This window comes from Oikopleura dioica, chromosome 1, assembly GCF_907165135.1.
Source record: "Oikopleura dioica chromosome 1, OKI2018_I68_1.0, whole genome shotgun sequence".
NCBI classification, from domain to species: Eukaryota; Metazoa; Chordata; class Appendicularia; order Copelata; family Oikopleuridae; genus Oikopleura; species Oikopleura dioica.
Window position 1 is genome coordinate 14,415,146 of NC_137291.1, and position 16,640 is coordinate 14,431,785.

Below are 16,640 nucleotides of genomic sequence, written 5' to 3' on the forward strand. Positions count from 1 at the left end.
TAGCGCTCTTGAACTTACTCCTTTGTTCTTTCTTCTCTGGGCAGACGGAGAAAAAGGGTTCTCTCTGAATAAAAACTGCGGAAATAGAAAGAAAAACGTCTCTATTAGAAGTCTTTTGTTATTATTTTTTTGTTTGATAGGAAATGAGCTATATCATCGGCCTCATCTCAAATGTCAATTTTTTAGTAAAAAAGAAAAGTATTTGCCCTCGATTATTATACGAGACAATTGATGGATTATGATCGAGCTTTCTTTTATTTCCTGTCTAAAGAATGTAATGGCTATCAAATTTACTGAATAAACTCTTCAGAAAACTCACTAAAACAGGGGTGGCCTAAACTTTGATCGTTGTCATGTGTGATTCTTTGAGAAAGTGATTCTTCCTGTTTGTAAAAGGTAGTACGTGGTAACTCGTCGGGGGTTGGCCCGGCGAGTGGAAGGTAAAACAAACGCAAACGGATTAAATTTGTCGAAACGTCGTAGAAGGACTAAACTTGAGCCAGCTTTTAAATTACTTCCGTGAATTTTGTTTAATAGCAAGTGACAAATTTGGAGCTTTTTATATATTTAAGCAAGAAAGTGACATGGAGTCAGAAATTCTTTTCCGGAGTTAGCAGCCCATCTTGTCGTTGTAGAAGTTTCGGACTTTTCGAGCTGCTCGGATGACCTGTCGGTGGACTTTGCCTCGTCCTTCGCAAGCGTTGTTTCGCGCCCAGCTGTTGAGAGCGGCGTTGACTTGGCCATTGAGCTTGCAGAAGTCGCTCTCATCGAAGACTTGCACGTCGTCGGCGGAGTCTTCGGAGCCGAAGCCGTTGTCTTCGTAGCAGTTTTCGCCGTTGTCAGCGTCGACAACCTTGTTAAAGACTTTGTAGAATCGGTTGACGTATCGCTCAGTCCAAGATGCGTCTTCTGGGAGGGATGCGGCGATTCTCTGAATTCCCAATTTTACCAATTTTATTCAATGAATATTTTGTCACTTACGCCAAAGTGGTATTCGATGATGTCAAGTCGGTCAGCTTCAACGAGCTCGAATTCAAAGCCGGAAAAGCGGAAGAGATGATCAGAGGTGAAACTGACAGTTGCTTGACCTCCTAGGACAAATAGATCTTCAAATCCGTCGTCCTTAACGTTGACGAGATCAGGAGTCATTTTGCCGCCCTCTTTTATGCCTTTTTGTTTCTCTCGTCGTTGATCGGAGTATTCGCCACAGAAGTTTCTCTCTTGACCGTTGGCAACGACCTTGACGTAATCATATACACAACCTTGAGCATACTCAACGTCGAATCGGTTTGCTTTAATTAAAAAGCCGGAAACCCTCGGATGTCGATGGTCCAGCTGCAATAAGCTCTGTTGGGATAGTAGCCATATAAATAGTCTGGCGACGAAAATGTTTGAAACTCAGTGATGCGGCCGCCGCAGTCGGTAAAAATCGGTTCACCGTTAGTAGTGAATTCGTTTGTGGAATAGGATGGAGTTGTCCCGGTAGAGTAAATTCCAGTGACAGTAGTGGAGTCATAATTATCAGTGGTGTAATAGGAAGCAGATGCGCCGGCAATCAAGGAAAACAGCTGAAATGTATATTTATTTATTTTCTCTTGTCTCTGTGAATAAACCTTCATTCTCTAGCTTCTTTTTCAGATATTCCGATAAATTTTGGATTGCTTCATGCGTTTTTGTACTTTCTGGCTTCGGCCATTGCTCCTAGGTGGCGGTGCACAAACACCAAGGGGTTAAGCGTTAGAGACGGATCGGCAAGTGAAAGTTGAAATTAATGACTGGTTGTCAAGATAACGATGTCGAATTTGATTGATCGAGGATTCTGACCCGAAAAACACTTTTTGTGGATTCAATAATGTAATTTCTAAGACAAAACCAAAAACAACGACTACTACGACGACGAAAACTACGACAACATCGACAGTCAGAACAACGACTACAACTTGTAGTCTTGTTGTAGTCTACAAGGCATGTACCGTATGTAATAAATTCTGCCACCCTAGCGCAGGATTGAGGTATAAATAAACTATTTTCGTGAATTTGCTTCAATAGTGACAAGTTTGGAGAATATTATTTATTTTAACGAGAAAGTGATATGGAGTCAGAAATTCTTTTCCGGAGTTAGCAGCCCATCTTGTCGTTGTAGAAGTTTCGGACCTTTCGAGCGGCTCGGATGACCTGTCGGTGGACCTTGCCTCGTCCTTCGCAAGCGTTGTTTCGCGCCCAGCTGTTGAGAGCGGCGTTGACTTGGCCGTTGAGCTTGCAGAAGTCGCTCTCATCAAAGACCTGGACGTCGTCGGCGGAGTCATCAGAGCCGAAGCCATTTTCTTCGTAGCAGTTTTCGCCGTTGTCAGCGTCGACAACCTTGTTGAAGACTTTGTAGAATCGGTTGACGTATCGTTCAGTCCAAGATGCGCCTTCTGGGAGGGATGCGGCGATTCTCTGAAATCCCAGTTTTACCAATCATATTTACTGATTAGTATTTCGTTACTTACGCCAAAGTGGTATTTGATGATGTCAAGTCGATCAGCTTCAACAAGCTCCAATTCGAAACTACCTCTTGAAATGATGTGATCCGAGGAGAAACTGACTGTGGCTTGGCCTCCTAGGACAAAAATATCCTCGAATCCGTCGTTCGAGGCATTGACGAGGTCAGGAGTCATTTTGCCGCCCTCTTTGACCTTCCTGCCGGCTTCGCGTCTTCGTCGCCTGAAAAGCTTAGGGCCGCAGAAGTTCCTCTCTTCTCCGTTGGCGACTACCTTCACGTAGTCAAACACGCAGTTGGTAGCATACTCAACAACGAATCGATTGGCCTTGATGAAGAAACCGGGAACTCCTCGGATATCGATGGTCCAGGTGCAATGAGCTCTGTTGGGATAGGTGCCATCACCGGCGTCTGGAGACGAAAATTTTTGAAGCTCAGTGATGCGGCCGCCGCAATCGGTTGCAATCGGTTCACCGTTTGTAGTGTGTGTTATGTACGTAGTTGAAGTGATAGGGAGTTCTGTACTGGGGATATAGGACTCAGTGGTGTAGTAAGAAGCAGTTGCGCCGGCGATCAAGGAAAAGAGCTAAAATAAATTTTTATAATTACTCGTGTCTCTGTGAATAAAACCTTCATTCTCTAGCTATTTTCAGATATTCTGATAAATTCTGAGCTGCTTCGCGCGGTTTTGTAGTTTCTCACTTCGGCTATCGCTACTAGGTGGCGGTGCACTTACACCAAGAGGTTAGACGTTAGAGACGCACTGAGCCAGTTTTGCAGACTCGCCTATGTTGTCACTAAACAGGCGGCGTTTAATTTTTTGAGGAAATCTCTAGTATGGATCGTAACAGAAAGGTTTCGCTATGCAAGGATTTAAACAGAAATCTGCCGCATAGCATGAAACGAAAAAATTGGATAGTTCGATTTTTTAAAGGCAATTCTAAGGGTGTCAAAAGCCTACCGGCCTAAAATACTCACCTTTAAATGTAGATCTCGGGCCTATCTTTCATTTTGACGGTGTATTTAAGGAGGTAGTCCCTGCTTTTTGCGATCTCGGCACTTTTTGAACGGCGCTCCCACAAATTTGCGCTGGGGTTGAGGGATAAAAACTCTAGGAATAGAAAGGTCGAACCCTAATGAAAGTTTGAATTCACGGAAAAAAATTTTATTCGCCCGCTTAAGGAGTTAGAGGGCGATAATCGAACCTAGCCCGGGCGAAATCGCCATTTTGGCCTATTTTTAAACGCGCTGAAAATCAAGAGGATCTTTCAAAAATTTAAACTAATTGAATTTTTTGAAAGTTTATACGTTTGTCTAGGTTTGAATTAAGGGAAATTAAAAAAGTCCAAAAAGTCATAATGTAATGCCATCAATCAAAGGTTGGGTCTCAAAATCTTTAAAAAATAAGTTTTTTAAGGATGATTTATACTAAATAAGCTTAATAATAGACATTTTATTTATTATTTTTATTATCTAGAGGTCATTTAAAATCGAAATAAAGCTATATCTATGGATAAAATTGACAAAAAAATTCGAGTTTTTGAAATTTTTCATCAAAATCTCACTTTTCGAGTGTGATTTTGGGGTTTTTCCTCTTACATTTGGAAAAAATGATCCACACAAAGTTTTTAGCTCTTCTAACGAGCTTTCAGAATCTGCTTAGAAAATTTGAAAATTCCGATTTTTTCAAAAGCGAGGACTACCCCCTTAATTGCCTTTGAAAAATCGAACTATCCAATTTTTTATTCCATGCTTAGCGGCAGATTTCTGTTTGGATCCTTGCATAGCGAAACCTTTCTGTTACGATCCATACTAGAGATACTTGTGTCCAAAATAAGATAATGTCCTAAGTACATTTGATTGAGTTTTCAAAAATTTTGAAATCGTTTTTTTCTTTTTTTTTATTCGGATTATAAGACAGATCAGCATATTCTTTTCCGGAGTTAGCAGCCCATCTTGTCGTTGTAGAAGTTTCTGACCTTTCGAGCGGCTCGGATGACCTGTCGGTGGACTTTGCCTCGTCCTTCGCAAGCGTTGTTTCGCGCCCAGCTGTTGAGAGCGGCGTTGACCTGGCCGTTGAGCTTGCAGAAGTCGCTTTCATCGAAGACTTGCACGTCGTCGGCGGAGTCTTCGGAGCCGAAGCCGTTGTCTTCGTAGCAGTTTTCGCCGTTGTCAGCGTCGACAACCTTGTTAAAGACTTTGTAGAATCGGTTGACGTATCGCTCAGTCCAGGAAGCGTCTTCTGGAAGAGATGCGGCGATTCTCTGAAATCCCAATTTTACCAATTTTATTCACCTAATTGGTTACTTACGCCAAAGTGGTATTCGATGATGTCAAGTCGGTCAGCTTCAACAAGCTCGAGTTCGAAACTACCTCCAGAATAGGAGTGGTCCGAGGAGAAACTGACTGTTGCTTGGCCTCCTAGGACAAAGATGTCCTCGAATCCGTCGTTTGAAACATTGACGAGATCCTCAGTCAGTTTGTTGCCCTTTTTTGCCTTCTTGCCGGCATCGCGTCTTCGTCGGTGGTCGTTGAAGCCGCAGAAATTCCTCTCTTCCCCGTTTGCAATGACCTTCACGAAGTCAAAAGCGCAGTAGTCATCCCACTCAACCTCAAATTGATTGGCTTTGATGAAGAAAGCGGGAACTCCTCGGATATCGATGGTCCAGGTGCAATGAGCTCTGTTGGGATAGGTGCCATCGCCGGCGTCTGGAGACGAAAATGTTTGAAGCTCAGTGATTCGCCCGCCACAATCGGTTACAATCGGTTCACCGTTTGTAGTGGCTGTGTTGACCCAAGTAGTAGGGGTGGTGAATTCCGTAGTGGGGTCATAGGACTCAGTGGTGTAGTAGGAAGCAGATGCGCCGGCAATCAAGGAAAAGAGCTAAAATAAATTTTAATATATTTCCCCGTGTCTCTATGAATAAAAAATAACCTTCATTCTCTAGCTTTTTTCAGATATTCTGATAAATTCTGAGTTGCTTCGCGCGGTTTTGTACTTTCTAAGATTGCCATCGCTCCTAGGTGGCGGTGCATTTCAACCAAGAGGTTAGACGTTAGAGACGAATTGAGATTGCCTAGGGCGAAGAAATTACTTGCAATATTTGATTTCTTTGTCATATTCTTATAGAATGGAAATAAAAGTCACGAGTTTTTTCAAACATCCGCATCAGAAAAAGGAAGCAGTTTGGACTCTTGGGAGCACACCGGACCGAAGTTCTGCCCTTGTTATTTGTCCATCGTCAGCTAATACTCCAGTGAATGCCTGTAATGGAGTATCAAACAGCTTTAGCTTAGCTGAACTAAGCTTTTTTGAGTCATTCATAGGTAAGGGACTTAACGAGCTTGCAGGTAACTGCCAATTTCAGAAAGAAAATTTGTATTCGCCTCAGAGCCGGAGCGAGAGCAAGTGAAAGTCGAAATTAATGACTGGTTGTCAAGATACCGATGTCGAATTTGATTGATCGAGGATGGAATGGTATTCTGACCCAAAAACAGTTTTCGTGGATTGAATCCACTGGATTCAATAATTTAATTTCTAAGACAAAACCAACAACAACGACTACTACGACGACGACTACTATCGTGACAAGTTTGAAGTTCAAGATGAAAATAAACAGCGTAATTTTATCTAACTGGTATTTATTTTTCAAAGCAGTGCAAAGAATAATTAACCAGCGAGTCGACATCAATCTCGTGATAGATCTGAAAACGTAAGTCACGTGCTACGGAACAGTTACAGTCACCTGATTGTAAGCTTCGATATTTGAGTAGTTTTTAGCCGGCCGAGCTACTGCAATGTGCAGTTTATTGTCTGAAAATGAAGTCGTGATGAAAAATATTAAAAAAGTCACCTTTTGAACTGTAAATAATAGACTGCAAAAGCCCCGTTTGGACTCTAGGGAGCACGTCGGAGCGTAATTCTGCCCTTGTTATTTGTCCATCGTCGGCTAATACCGCACTCAATGCCTGTAATGGAGTATCGAACAGCTTGAGCTAAGCCGAACTGAGCTTTTTGGAGATTCACAAATAATCAGTTGATACTTAATACTCCGGCTTGAAGAGGGCATCATTGTATTTCGGGCATTCCCAATCCACCCCCAAATAAACTGTGTTCTCGATGACTCCCGGATCAGTTGGGTTTTCGTGGAATTCTTCCAACACTTCATCACTTCAAATTCAACATACTAATCTACTGAGACAGGGTTAAAGAGAACCTGTAGATAAGCGTCGTTATTGTATGATTAGCTCCCTGTTTCGTGTCTGCCACCCCGACAAACGCGTCCAAAGTCCGCTCTTTGCTCTTCATAAACTCAAAAACTTCTTCATAACTTGCAGAAATCTCCAAGGCCTCTCGGATCAGCATCGGAAAAGGTGTTCCTTCGGGTTGTTTGGCTTCTCCAGAGGGGTGAAATATAGATTGGTCTGGAAGTTGAACAATCGTTGAGGAAATAAGAATGCCATCTTCGTTGATTCCAAAGGACATACCAAGCTTTCCCGCCCAGGAAACACTTTGATTCTTTCATTTTGTGACAAAAATCTTAGCTAACCTGAGAATGGACTTTTTATTGCGACTGTGGTAGACATTTATCTGCGGAAATTCCCTAAGGACTTCAATTTTAAGAGTCGATTTCAAGCTCTTTTTACCTCAACCAGGGGTCTAAATTCGCAGTGCGAATTCGCTTTATTGTGAAGCGATGCGAAGCGAAGCGAATTCGCTTTCGCTTCGCTTCGCACTGGAGAGCAGAATTCGCTTCGCTTTCGCTTCGCAAAAATTCCCAAATTTTCGCATAGATTTTCGCACATCAAGCGACTTTGCTATTCGGAAGATTCTTTATCAAAGAGTTGGAGAGGGGCATTATTGTCAATAATTTATTGATGCTGTTATAAATTCAAGTTTTCTCAGTCTTCTGAAGACGAGTCTAATGATGGGTCTGACTCTCAATAAATCCAAGGATTGACTGGTTATCAAGCTGATCCTACCCCGGAATACACGTTGTCACCAGCCTTTTGCTAGTATGCTTGTAAGTATGCTAGAATATTTTTGAATGATCAGAATGATCTTTATGAACAGGGCTTATCTAGAATCGAAGATGATCTCCTCTCCTATCGAGCAAGGGTGACCATTCGGGCAAGAAATCGTCGATTGGCCATCCGAATGCCCGGCCGAAATCAAGGGCCAAGAGTCGAGCCGTCCGAATACCCGGTCGAGCTGGTGATGGGATTTTCAATAGATAAGGGTTTTGCCCGAAAATTGTCCGTTTTCCCCGACTTCCCGATGCTCGAACGATCACCTCCGCTATCGAGTTTGTTACTAACTTGAAATTATCAACAGTTAGACCCACCATTCGGCTTATATTGACGAGCTGAAAAAGGTACAATAACAGATTTTTTGGGTGTAGGGCGCCCAGGTTCACAAAATTTTTAAAAGTACGAAATCAGGGGTTTGTATGCGCTCCGCGCCTGATTTTATAGAGAAACTCATTTTTGACGTTATTAACTTTCTCTACAACCGCGCCTTCAGTCAATATGAGTCACTTTTTTGACCGAAAATTGTGAACCGGGTTCACAAAATTGTGAACCAACCGATTGTGAAGTTCACCCAGGTTACCTGGGCGCCCGCCACCCGATTTTTTTGTTATTTTCTGCTCCAAAAATAGGTTTTTGAAATCATCTTTCAATCCGAGCATCCGAGAATGCGGTTCAATTCAAGCGAAAAAATTTTCGCTTTTTTTCGCAATTTTCAATGATATTTCGCTTCGCTTTCGCTTCGCACATGGGCGAAGAATTCGCTTCGCTTTCGCTTCGCAAAAAATTTGAAAAAATTGTTCGCTTTCGCTTCGCTTTCGCACTAGGATTTCGGCTGATATTTAGACCCCTGCCTCAACGGATTCTCAAAATCGCCATCAAGAGTCCTCGCAATCAGCAAATCGTTCCCTTCATTTCCAAGTTTATCTCCCCAGATTCCTCAAATCCAACATCATTAATGTCCATTCAAATGGAAGATTATGCTCACCGATGATGCTTCCGTGAGATTCACTTCGCTCAGTAAGCAAGTTCATCCAGAGGATTTTCGCTCTTAGCTCCGGCTTTTCCAATCCCGGCTGATGGAGGGTATGCATCAGGACTCCGTCGCTAATGCCGTCAAGTTCAAGCTTTATGTCCTCACTGAATCGATGTTGCTTTCTCTTTATACTGTCATTACCTGATATAATCCCATGTTTGATCCCGAAGCTCTTCGAAGTCTCGATCGAGTTTTTGCTTCGCGCATTCGTGAAGAAATGTTTCCGGGAGCCAAATAAATTCATCAAGACACTCTTCTTTGTACCAATTCATCATATATTCCTCAGTCTTTGCCAATAAAACCAGAATTTCCGAACCCATCAAGACTCCCCGAGCAAAGCCCATTTCAAAAGGAGATCCCCAAAGATGAAGAACTGGAATTGAAGCGACATCCGTTTCGATTGTATGTCTTTCGCCTTTCACGTGACCTATCTGAGCTTTTCACTTGTTACAGTTGGGCTAACTGTAGATAAGCTACTGCCTTGACAAGCTGTTTCCATCTTCGGAGCCGAATCCCAAGGGACCTTGAATCGAGATTGAAATCAACGAGGACTTACTCAAATATCGGGATGAAACTCGATCTCCTTCCTTTATGTTTGGTATGTACTGTAATTCTGGCCCAGTACTGCAATGCTCAGCGGGTCCAGTCGCCCACCAGTAATGCAGCAAGTTGTGTTTTGCCTCTAAAAAGCTCAAAAATCAACGATCCCGACTTTCCCAATTTTTTACCATCTGATAAAATTCTCCCTGCGATAGTTGTCCCCACAAGAATTGACAACAAAAACGATTTTTTAACTTTTCTCATGTTCTCTGATGCTCTGATGCTACATTTGACCCGACCGCTTCGATATTTTCCAGTAGATAAATAAGCGATAACATTTACTGCGATAAATATTGGTTCTTTATCGACTTTTTTTTTCCCGAGCAGCCAGAATTTTTTCTTTTATTGGCAATAAATTATTGCCGAATTTTTATTGCAGAAAATCGAACTGGAAAGTGAAGAATAAACGTCCACGTCATTTTTCTTCTTCAAGGAATTCATGATCTAAAATGAACTTTGGTAAAAAGAAGGATGACTTGTTGAATGAGAACCTCATAAACGGGTCACTTCGGAGGGCGAAGTTGTTGGCCATTCGTTGACAGTATTTTGCGTGCTTGTTCATATTCCTGCCACACTTTTGATAGGTTATCGAAGTTTATATACAGTCCAGTCGTCAAACTGCACATTAACCCTTTCCAATAAACCGGCAATGCCACGTGATCCAAACCGCATTCGCCCCTTTCTCATGTCTGAAAAATCATCGTAGAGCCTTTTCATGGTTTTTCTTGGGTTCATTTTTGTTTCATTAAATTACGCAAGAAACGGTATTTACAAAGTAATTCAGTATTCATTCGAAAAACCAACGGGCCCATCTTGACCTTCAGCAGCGTCGACTTCGACCAACATGGCGGCACTGATCTTGGTTTTGAAACAAAGTGACCAAAATTGATAGTTCTAGGAAAAAAGATCCAGGTCGAGAGGAGTTCGAACTCCGATCAGGCAAAAATTTCACCTTGAGTCAATCAAATAAACCATTAAACTTACGTCAAGAGACGAATAACTGTAAATTGGACAAATATCCAGCCCACAAAAATTCTCGAAGCCTTATCATTTTTAGGAGTATAAAATCTGTCTGTTTCAGTCTGTTCCTGATGAATAAATATAAATTGCTCAATTTCATTTTATTTTTTTTTTCTTTTCTCGATTATTTTTCGTTTTTTATTCTGTTGACTCTGGTAACTGAGCGCTTTTATATGTTTTGGTGGATATATATTTTAATAAGATGTTGAATACTTGCATAGGGAAACTAACTCGCTGGGGAACTGGGCCATTTGGCAATGATCCTTTTACGTCAATTTCCAAAACGCTTGCGAAAATACGGCTTATTGGAAAATGGTTTTTGAGGATGAGCCGGTTTCAGACTAGAAGTTCTGTCTAACTGAAAATTTTCTCATCTAAGAAATTTTTTTTTCAGTTCCAAAAGAGCAAAAGTAATCCGTCAGATTAGGATTTTCAACTCGACTTGAATGCCAGACCGATTTCAAAAAAGCTCCTTAAAGGTAAGTAAATTACTTATTTTTTCGCCGCGGAGTCTCAAATCTGTTACGAGAAGGTATTAACAAGCGGTGTCAGTTGATTCGATTCACTTCAGGAGTCGAATTCTAGTTTCGAATGAAATCGAGAATCAAGGAGGAGATTCAGCCCGTCGATGAGGCAAAACCGCTCAAGATTAAAAACGCGAAAGGTCGGAAAAAGAAAAAAACTCAAGTTGACGAAGAGATGATTCGTATTGAAAACTTGGCTTTTGATAAAGAAATGGACGACAATTTCAAACAATTCAGCGGAATGAAAATTCAGGTATTTTGATCTTAATAATTCTTATCCTACCTCTTCTTAAAATTGACGGCTAAAAACGTGATAGATATTTTTGAATAAATAAAAATAAGTGTTTGGACTGCGAATGCTTCGGAACTCTGCGAAAAGTTGGCGACAAAGTCTATCTTCTCACCGAAGAAGTTCTCTCTACCCGCAGCATTCATACGCAAAAGGCGGATTTGCAAAAAGATAAAACATGGAAGGAAAAAGTGAGCCTGGCTGAGCACGGATTCGCCACCGACAAGCAGCAATACAGCTACCTCGGACTGGGATCGCTTTTCTGGATAACCATCATGCTTATAAGTTTTAAACTTATTCATCTGTTTTATTCATAAAACTCCTTTCAGCGAATTGGCACTCTCTCCAAAGTTCAAAGGCAGTAACGACTTTCTTGACTTCAACCTGCAGCCGAAACTACAAAGAGTGCGTCAAAATTGCTGAAATGGATATTTGCGGCCATTTGATGAAGCAATGCTACGAGACTGAAGAGTTCATCCTCCCTGAACCGGTTTCTAAAATCGAGCATGTCAAAGCTGCGCCCCTCGAATTCTCCGAGGAAGAAAACGAAGTGAATCTGCGCCGATGCCAAAAGAAGCAGTTTTACGACCAGAATATCTGCCGCCATCTCTGCTCGACAACACTTGTACTGAAATCAACAAGGACTAACCCGATTTCTCCTTGTGAATCGATGTGTTTTGAACTGACTAAATCTTCTGAGTCAGCAGGACAAGTCTGCCCAACTCAAAAATACTGTCGGAATGGCTGCCCTTGCCCATTTTACGAGTGCGAAAAATTCGATTCGCGGCAGAAATTCATTCCCGTCTTCGATTTGAAATCACAAATGAACACTCAATCAAATGAATACCTTGACCCCATAACTGAGCGTTGGGCAGACCGCGTTAATGTTGGTCTCGAATTTCGAAAATTCCAATTTTCCGATTTCAACGGGAATGACAGAAAGATCAAGATATCAGATTCTTTCATACCTTATGAACGTTTTTTTTTTATTTCCAAGCATTTCTCTTTCAAAACGAAATAAACAAAAACGGTAAAAGTCTACTGGTGCCACTTTTCTCAATGGCGAACATTATTTGGTCGATGCGATTGGCAATCTTATGAAAGTCAAGGAAAACGGAGATTCCCCCATTTTTATTGACAATCGACGTAATGGAATGTAAGAATGAATAATTTTTTGAATTTATCTTGCAAAATTCAGAGGATTTTTCGTGTTTCACTTTGGCTCCTCTATTGGAACTCATCATATCGAGATTCGTTTTGAAGAGAAGGGGACGAAGGTTTTCCCAGTTGTTGTCATCTGAAAAAGGTCAAATAGATTGGAATTAAATTTAACCTACCTTTTCTGACCGATGAAAAGTTCTCCTACTGGAAAACAGGACAAATGCTACTACTACGCTCCAGAATACAACTTGGAACGTTTCGAAGAGGCACAAGGTTATATTGCCAGTAATCATTTCAATGCCAAAGTGTCGTCGACAAGTTTCAAGGGAGTATTCTATCTTATGAGCGTTAGGATCAGAGTTCCTTATTCACCTCACCCAATATTCGCCTAAGTGAAGGTAGGTGAAGATGCAAATTTTTTACTTCACCTTACTTCACCTTATTTTTTCGAAAATCGGCTTTCACCTAAGTTCACCCAAAGGTGAGGTTTAGGTGACAAGTTTTCACCTCACCCTTGGGTTAATGTGAAAGGGTGACTTTGGAACTCTGGTTAGGATGGGCGATTCTTACATCAAACTCTCAACGACTTTAGCTCTGAATAGGATTCGAAAAAACGAAGAACTCGACAAAGGGTGGAGGAAAAATGAGATTCAGCTTCCGGCAGAACTCAGAGACCTTAATCCTGTTCACGTCGTCCCTTTGATAGGAGTTGAAAATATTTTACCAAGATAATTTTGATTGCCAGACATAATAAGCATTATTTTTTATCAGACATTATCTAAAACTTAATAAAGACGGATCTAGGAAAACTGCTCCTTATTCTGGTGACGAGGAGTGTTGTTCTTTCAAATACATTGTACTCGTTGTTGTTGGAGGCGGAGGGGAAATTTTTCACTCTTGGCAGCGAATGGATTGGCTCTCTCGTCAAATATGAAGAAAAGTCAGTTTGTTTATCGAAATTATTTGCTACCAATGATCCATCTTACACTGATCAAGGCGGGGTGATTAACGATGAATGCGAGTACTTTGGAAATGGAATTATCAATGACGAGAGGTTTTTTCTACAAAGTTATGTGTTTGACGCTTTATTTGAGATCGAATTCGACTTCGGAAAGGCTTAACAAGACCATAAATGCACTTATACGCCCGATAAGGCCCGCTTCTTACGGTACGTAAAGCAGTCTTGCTAATCTACTAAGAAAAAATCGAGATCGAGTTCGTGCAACAAAAAGCTCAGCAGAAAATACACGTGACGAGTAATCCGTTTTTCGCCTTCCACGACGACGTTTTTCCTGGTTTTTCAAAAAATGCTGCTCCCCAGCCACGATTTCCTCGGCCAAGCTTTTATCATAAAACAATAGTTCCCGATAATTTCTTTACTTCGCTTGAAGAACTAGCGCATATTTCAACTGTTGAAATGGAACTCAATGGAAAAGAGAAATTTCAACTCGAAATCGAAGTTGGCACTCGCTTTTTTTTGAAAGACACAAAATTTCTTGAATGCAATTTTTTTGACGAAAACACTCTTTTGCGAGTTGGACTTTCGAAAAATGGCTCGTTTTGGATTGAATCCGACTTTTTTGACAAGTTTTTTGTTCAAAGATCAAAGAAGTCACTTGATTTTGTGTTTTATTTTCGTTCAAAATCGTTTTTTGTTGAACTTTTTCAGGAAAAGATTGATTTAAATTTGACTAAATTTTTTATAACTATAAAAAAATCAAAATTGAAGAAAAAGGGCAATAAAAAAGAAGCTCATTCAAAAGTAAAAATAACTGGACTTGAGAAAGTCGAAAGCAGAAAACTCCGGATTTTCAAGTTCGACCGAGAAACGAAAATCAAAAATTTCATTTTGAAATCTCGATTTGATCCTCAGATAAATGTTATTTTACCTGATTCGGATGGTTTTCACAAACCATACGCATTAAAGCCTGAAGGGTCGAAAAAGGAAGAAATATTCATCAGCAGTCCATTCGATAGCCTAAGCATTTCTTACTACGTTTACCACTCGCGACACGCACTGATAAATGGTCGGCTTCATATTTTTGGTGGATTGATTTCTCGGCAGAAGGTAATAAAATAGAGAAAATAGTCTCGTATTTTTATAGATCGCGCGATTGGATGGCTGCCGATTCGTCGAGTTGTCTTCTCGGCTGTTGTATGATTTCAGATATGGTCATTCTGCTGTTACGATTGAAAAAGGCAGCAAAGGTGAATTTTATATGAATTGTTAGTCATTTAAAAACTTAACAGACTTTTTGACGAAAAATGACGAAAAAGTCCCAATTTTGCTATAATTTTAGATTTTTATTGGTCAAAAAGTGCTCCGAACAAGTTTTAATGGTGAATTTAACTTCGAGGCACACTAAGAAGCCAAAATATGGCTTTTTTGAAATTTTCGATTTTTTGAGGAAAATTGTTGACGGGGGGTCCTTAAAAGAAAAATACTTTAAGAATTAAGTTGCGAGTAAATTAAGTAAGAAACATATAAGAAAATTATTTCTAGCTATGATTTGTTTTGATTTTTTGGACCGAAACAAATGTCAGTTATTTGATGAATTGACAGTCAAACAGAAGGACAAAACGAATATGATACACAGATCTGGAGAATTGGCCCTGTACAATGGCCGTTTGATTGCCATCGGAGGTGGGGATGCAACAGGAGTAGTTGAGGAATTGACGGAAAATGGATGGAGAGTTTTAAGTCATTTGTCTCATCCAAGGTAGACGTTTGCGAGGACTTTTTATTTAAAGATTTTAGATGGATTTCTTATTTTTCTGCGATCGGACTTCCTTCTGGAACTCTTTTGACCAGGGTTCTTAATCTGCGCTGGAGATTAGAAGTCGAGTCGAGTCGACTTATTTCCACAAGCACTTGTCGATTTAGAACCCTGTTTTTGACCATCGGAGGAATAGATGAGAGAGATTTCAAATACCCTGATTTTGAAGCATTGAATGAAATTTGGGAACTGAAGAACGGAAAATGGTCGAATGTTGGCTCACTTTCAAAGGTTTATTAGTGTATTGATAAACAATTTGTTTGCTTTTTTCATCTATACTCTAGACTGTTTATCAATTATCTGCGATTTTCTTGGACAGCAGCGTATTTGTTTTTCCTGGCTTGGTTGACGCAGGCTACCCAATTATCCACAAAATTGATCTAGGTTAAAGTTCTGAGTTGTTTTCAATAATAATTATTAAAGTTAATAAAAAAATTTGAGTCAATTATGTAAATTCGGAGCTTTAAAAAGACTCGGCTGATAAAATTATTGAAACTCAAGTCATCGCGAAGCAAGAAGAACGGCAAATTTTGAATGCGATTATTTTTGTGACACCTGTTAATCAGTGCTCCAAGTATTAATTGCCTCGAGAAAATAAAATTGAATTGCTGAAAAACTGGTCGTTTGAAATCAACGAAGAGATTTTCATTGTCTAAAAGCATAAAATATTATTCTTGAAAGTTAATGATTTCAAAGCTCTTTATTTTGTTCAACACAGGGACAAGTATTCAAAGTCATCACGAGTTCTTTGTTGCACTCGTCAAAGCAGTCTCGATCAGGAGGACACAAGCGAATGCAATTTGTCTAAAACCAATGTGACTTTCACTTGAAGCAATGTTCTTACATGAAATTCCAGGGCGTCTTCTCTGCATTCGATGTAGTTTTCGTTGTCAGTTTCAGCGGCTTCGCAGTTTTCCAAGCAAATCGGGTTTTCACAGCTATCGCAGCCGTTTGGGCACTTTTCTCCACAAGGACAGGAAGAAGAGCACTCTAATTATTATATAAGGAAAAAATAAATTCAGTGAATAACCGGAAAACTCGGCGAGACAAGCATTTTCGCAAAGATGGTCGCTGCATTCACTTCTGCATTGAAGATAGTTTAGTCGACAGATTGTGTAGCATTCATCGTAGAGCTCTTCGTCTCTGGAAGAGAAACAAATTTCAAAACCATATTTCGGTCACTTACGGGCATTTGTCATCTGGTACTTCTGGTCCTTTGTAGCAAGTTTCGGGGCTTTCGCAAACGAATGATTTTGAAGTTGCATCGAAGGAAAAATTCGCATCTCGAGCAAATTTTACGAAGTAGTTTTCCTGTCATTTGGCTCTCCCATAAAGAACATGAATTTTATAAACATTTATCATTATGAAAATTAATTTCTTTATGAATGAACCATTCGCTGAATAAGTTCTCCATCAAAGCAAGCCGAAAGTTCCAGCAAATCATCCTCAAGCGGCTTCTCATCCTTCAGATTGGCGGATGTAGCAAGAGTTGAAAACGTGAATTTTCCAGCGTTGTTGTTGCTCACGAACTTTTCAAAACGCTGTTTAGATATTCCGACAATTTTAGAAAAATCTCCCAAAAACGCGAATTTTCTGTCGTTCAACAAGGTGATTTCTGCAAAAGTCGTGAGAGAATAGTTGCTTTGAGGAGTGAAGGTAAACTGAATAATATAAGATCGATTATTCTTGCTTTTTTGATTACCGTTGCGTCTGAACTTGTGTA

At 40.4% G+C, this 16,640-nt stretch overlaps 4 protein-coding genes across 5 annotated transcripts; all 4 read right to left on the reverse strand.

Annotated features, from left to right (window-relative positions):
- Nucleotides 1-469: 469 nt before the first annotated feature.
- LOC145696825 (uncharacterized) lies at nucleotides 470-3,173 on the reverse strand. 2 transcript variants are annotated; one of them, XM_081773935.1, is made up of 3 exons: nucleotides 3,113-3,173; nucleotides 2,493-3,068; nucleotides 470-931 (listed from the first exon to the last, which is right to left on the reverse strand). In XM_081773935.1, exons 1-3 carry the CDS (start codon nucleotides 3,116-3,118, stop codon nucleotides 611-613), a joined length of 903 nt encoding a protein of 300 aa, XP_081630061.1. In that variant the 5' UTR covers nucleotides 3,119-3,173; the 3' UTR covers nucleotides 470-610. The 2 variants fall into 2 exon arrangements, with proteins under 2 accessions (XP_081630061.1, XP_081630053.1); XM_081773927.1 differs by lacking the exon at nucleotides 470-931 and adding an exon at nucleotides 2,066-2,439.
- A 1,203-nt stretch (nucleotides 3,174-4,376) lies between these two features.
- On the reverse strand, nucleotides 4,377-5,554 carry LOC145700875 (uncharacterized). The gene is made up of 3 exons (XM_081778174.1): nucleotides 5,418-5,554; nucleotides 4,794-5,366; nucleotides 4,377-4,746 (listed from the first exon to the last, which is right to left on the reverse strand). The coding sequence occupies exons 1-3, from the start codon at nucleotides 5,421-5,423 to the stop codon at nucleotides 4,426-4,428; spliced, it is 900 nt and encodes a 299-aa protein (XP_081634300.1). The 5' UTR covers nucleotides 5,424-5,554; the 3' UTR covers nucleotides 4,377-4,425.
- A 568-nt stretch (nucleotides 5,555-6,122) lies between these two features.
- Nucleotides 6,123-8,969, reverse strand: LOC145710179 (protein dcd1A-like). Its single transcript, XM_081787882.1, has 8 exons — nucleotides 8,688-8,969; nucleotides 8,499-8,650; nucleotides 8,365-8,449; nucleotides 7,033-7,086; nucleotides 6,700-6,993; nucleotides 6,337-6,653; nucleotides 6,229-6,296; nucleotides 6,123-6,187 (listed from the first exon to the last, which is right to left on the reverse strand). Exons 1-6 carry the CDS (start codon nucleotides 8,888-8,890, stop codon nucleotides 6,527-6,529), a joined length of 915 nt encoding a protein of 304 aa, XP_081644008.1. The 5' UTR covers nucleotides 8,891-8,969; the 3' UTR covers nucleotides 6,123-6,187; nucleotides 6,229-6,296; nucleotides 6,337-6,526.
- A 6,638-nt stretch (nucleotides 8,970-15,607) lies between these two features.
- LOC145712323 (uncharacterized) lies at nucleotides 15,608-16,279 on the reverse strand. The gene is made up of 5 exons (XM_081790008.1): nucleotides 16,271-16,279; nucleotides 16,104-16,228; nucleotides 15,948-16,060; nucleotides 15,762-15,907; nucleotides 15,608-15,721 (listed from the first exon to the last, which is right to left on the reverse strand). The coding sequence occupies exons 1-5, from the start codon at nucleotides 16,277-16,279 to the stop codon at nucleotides 15,608-15,610; spliced, it is 507 nt and encodes a 168-aa protein (XP_081646134.1).
- Nucleotides 16,280-16,640: the final 361 nt, after the last annotated feature.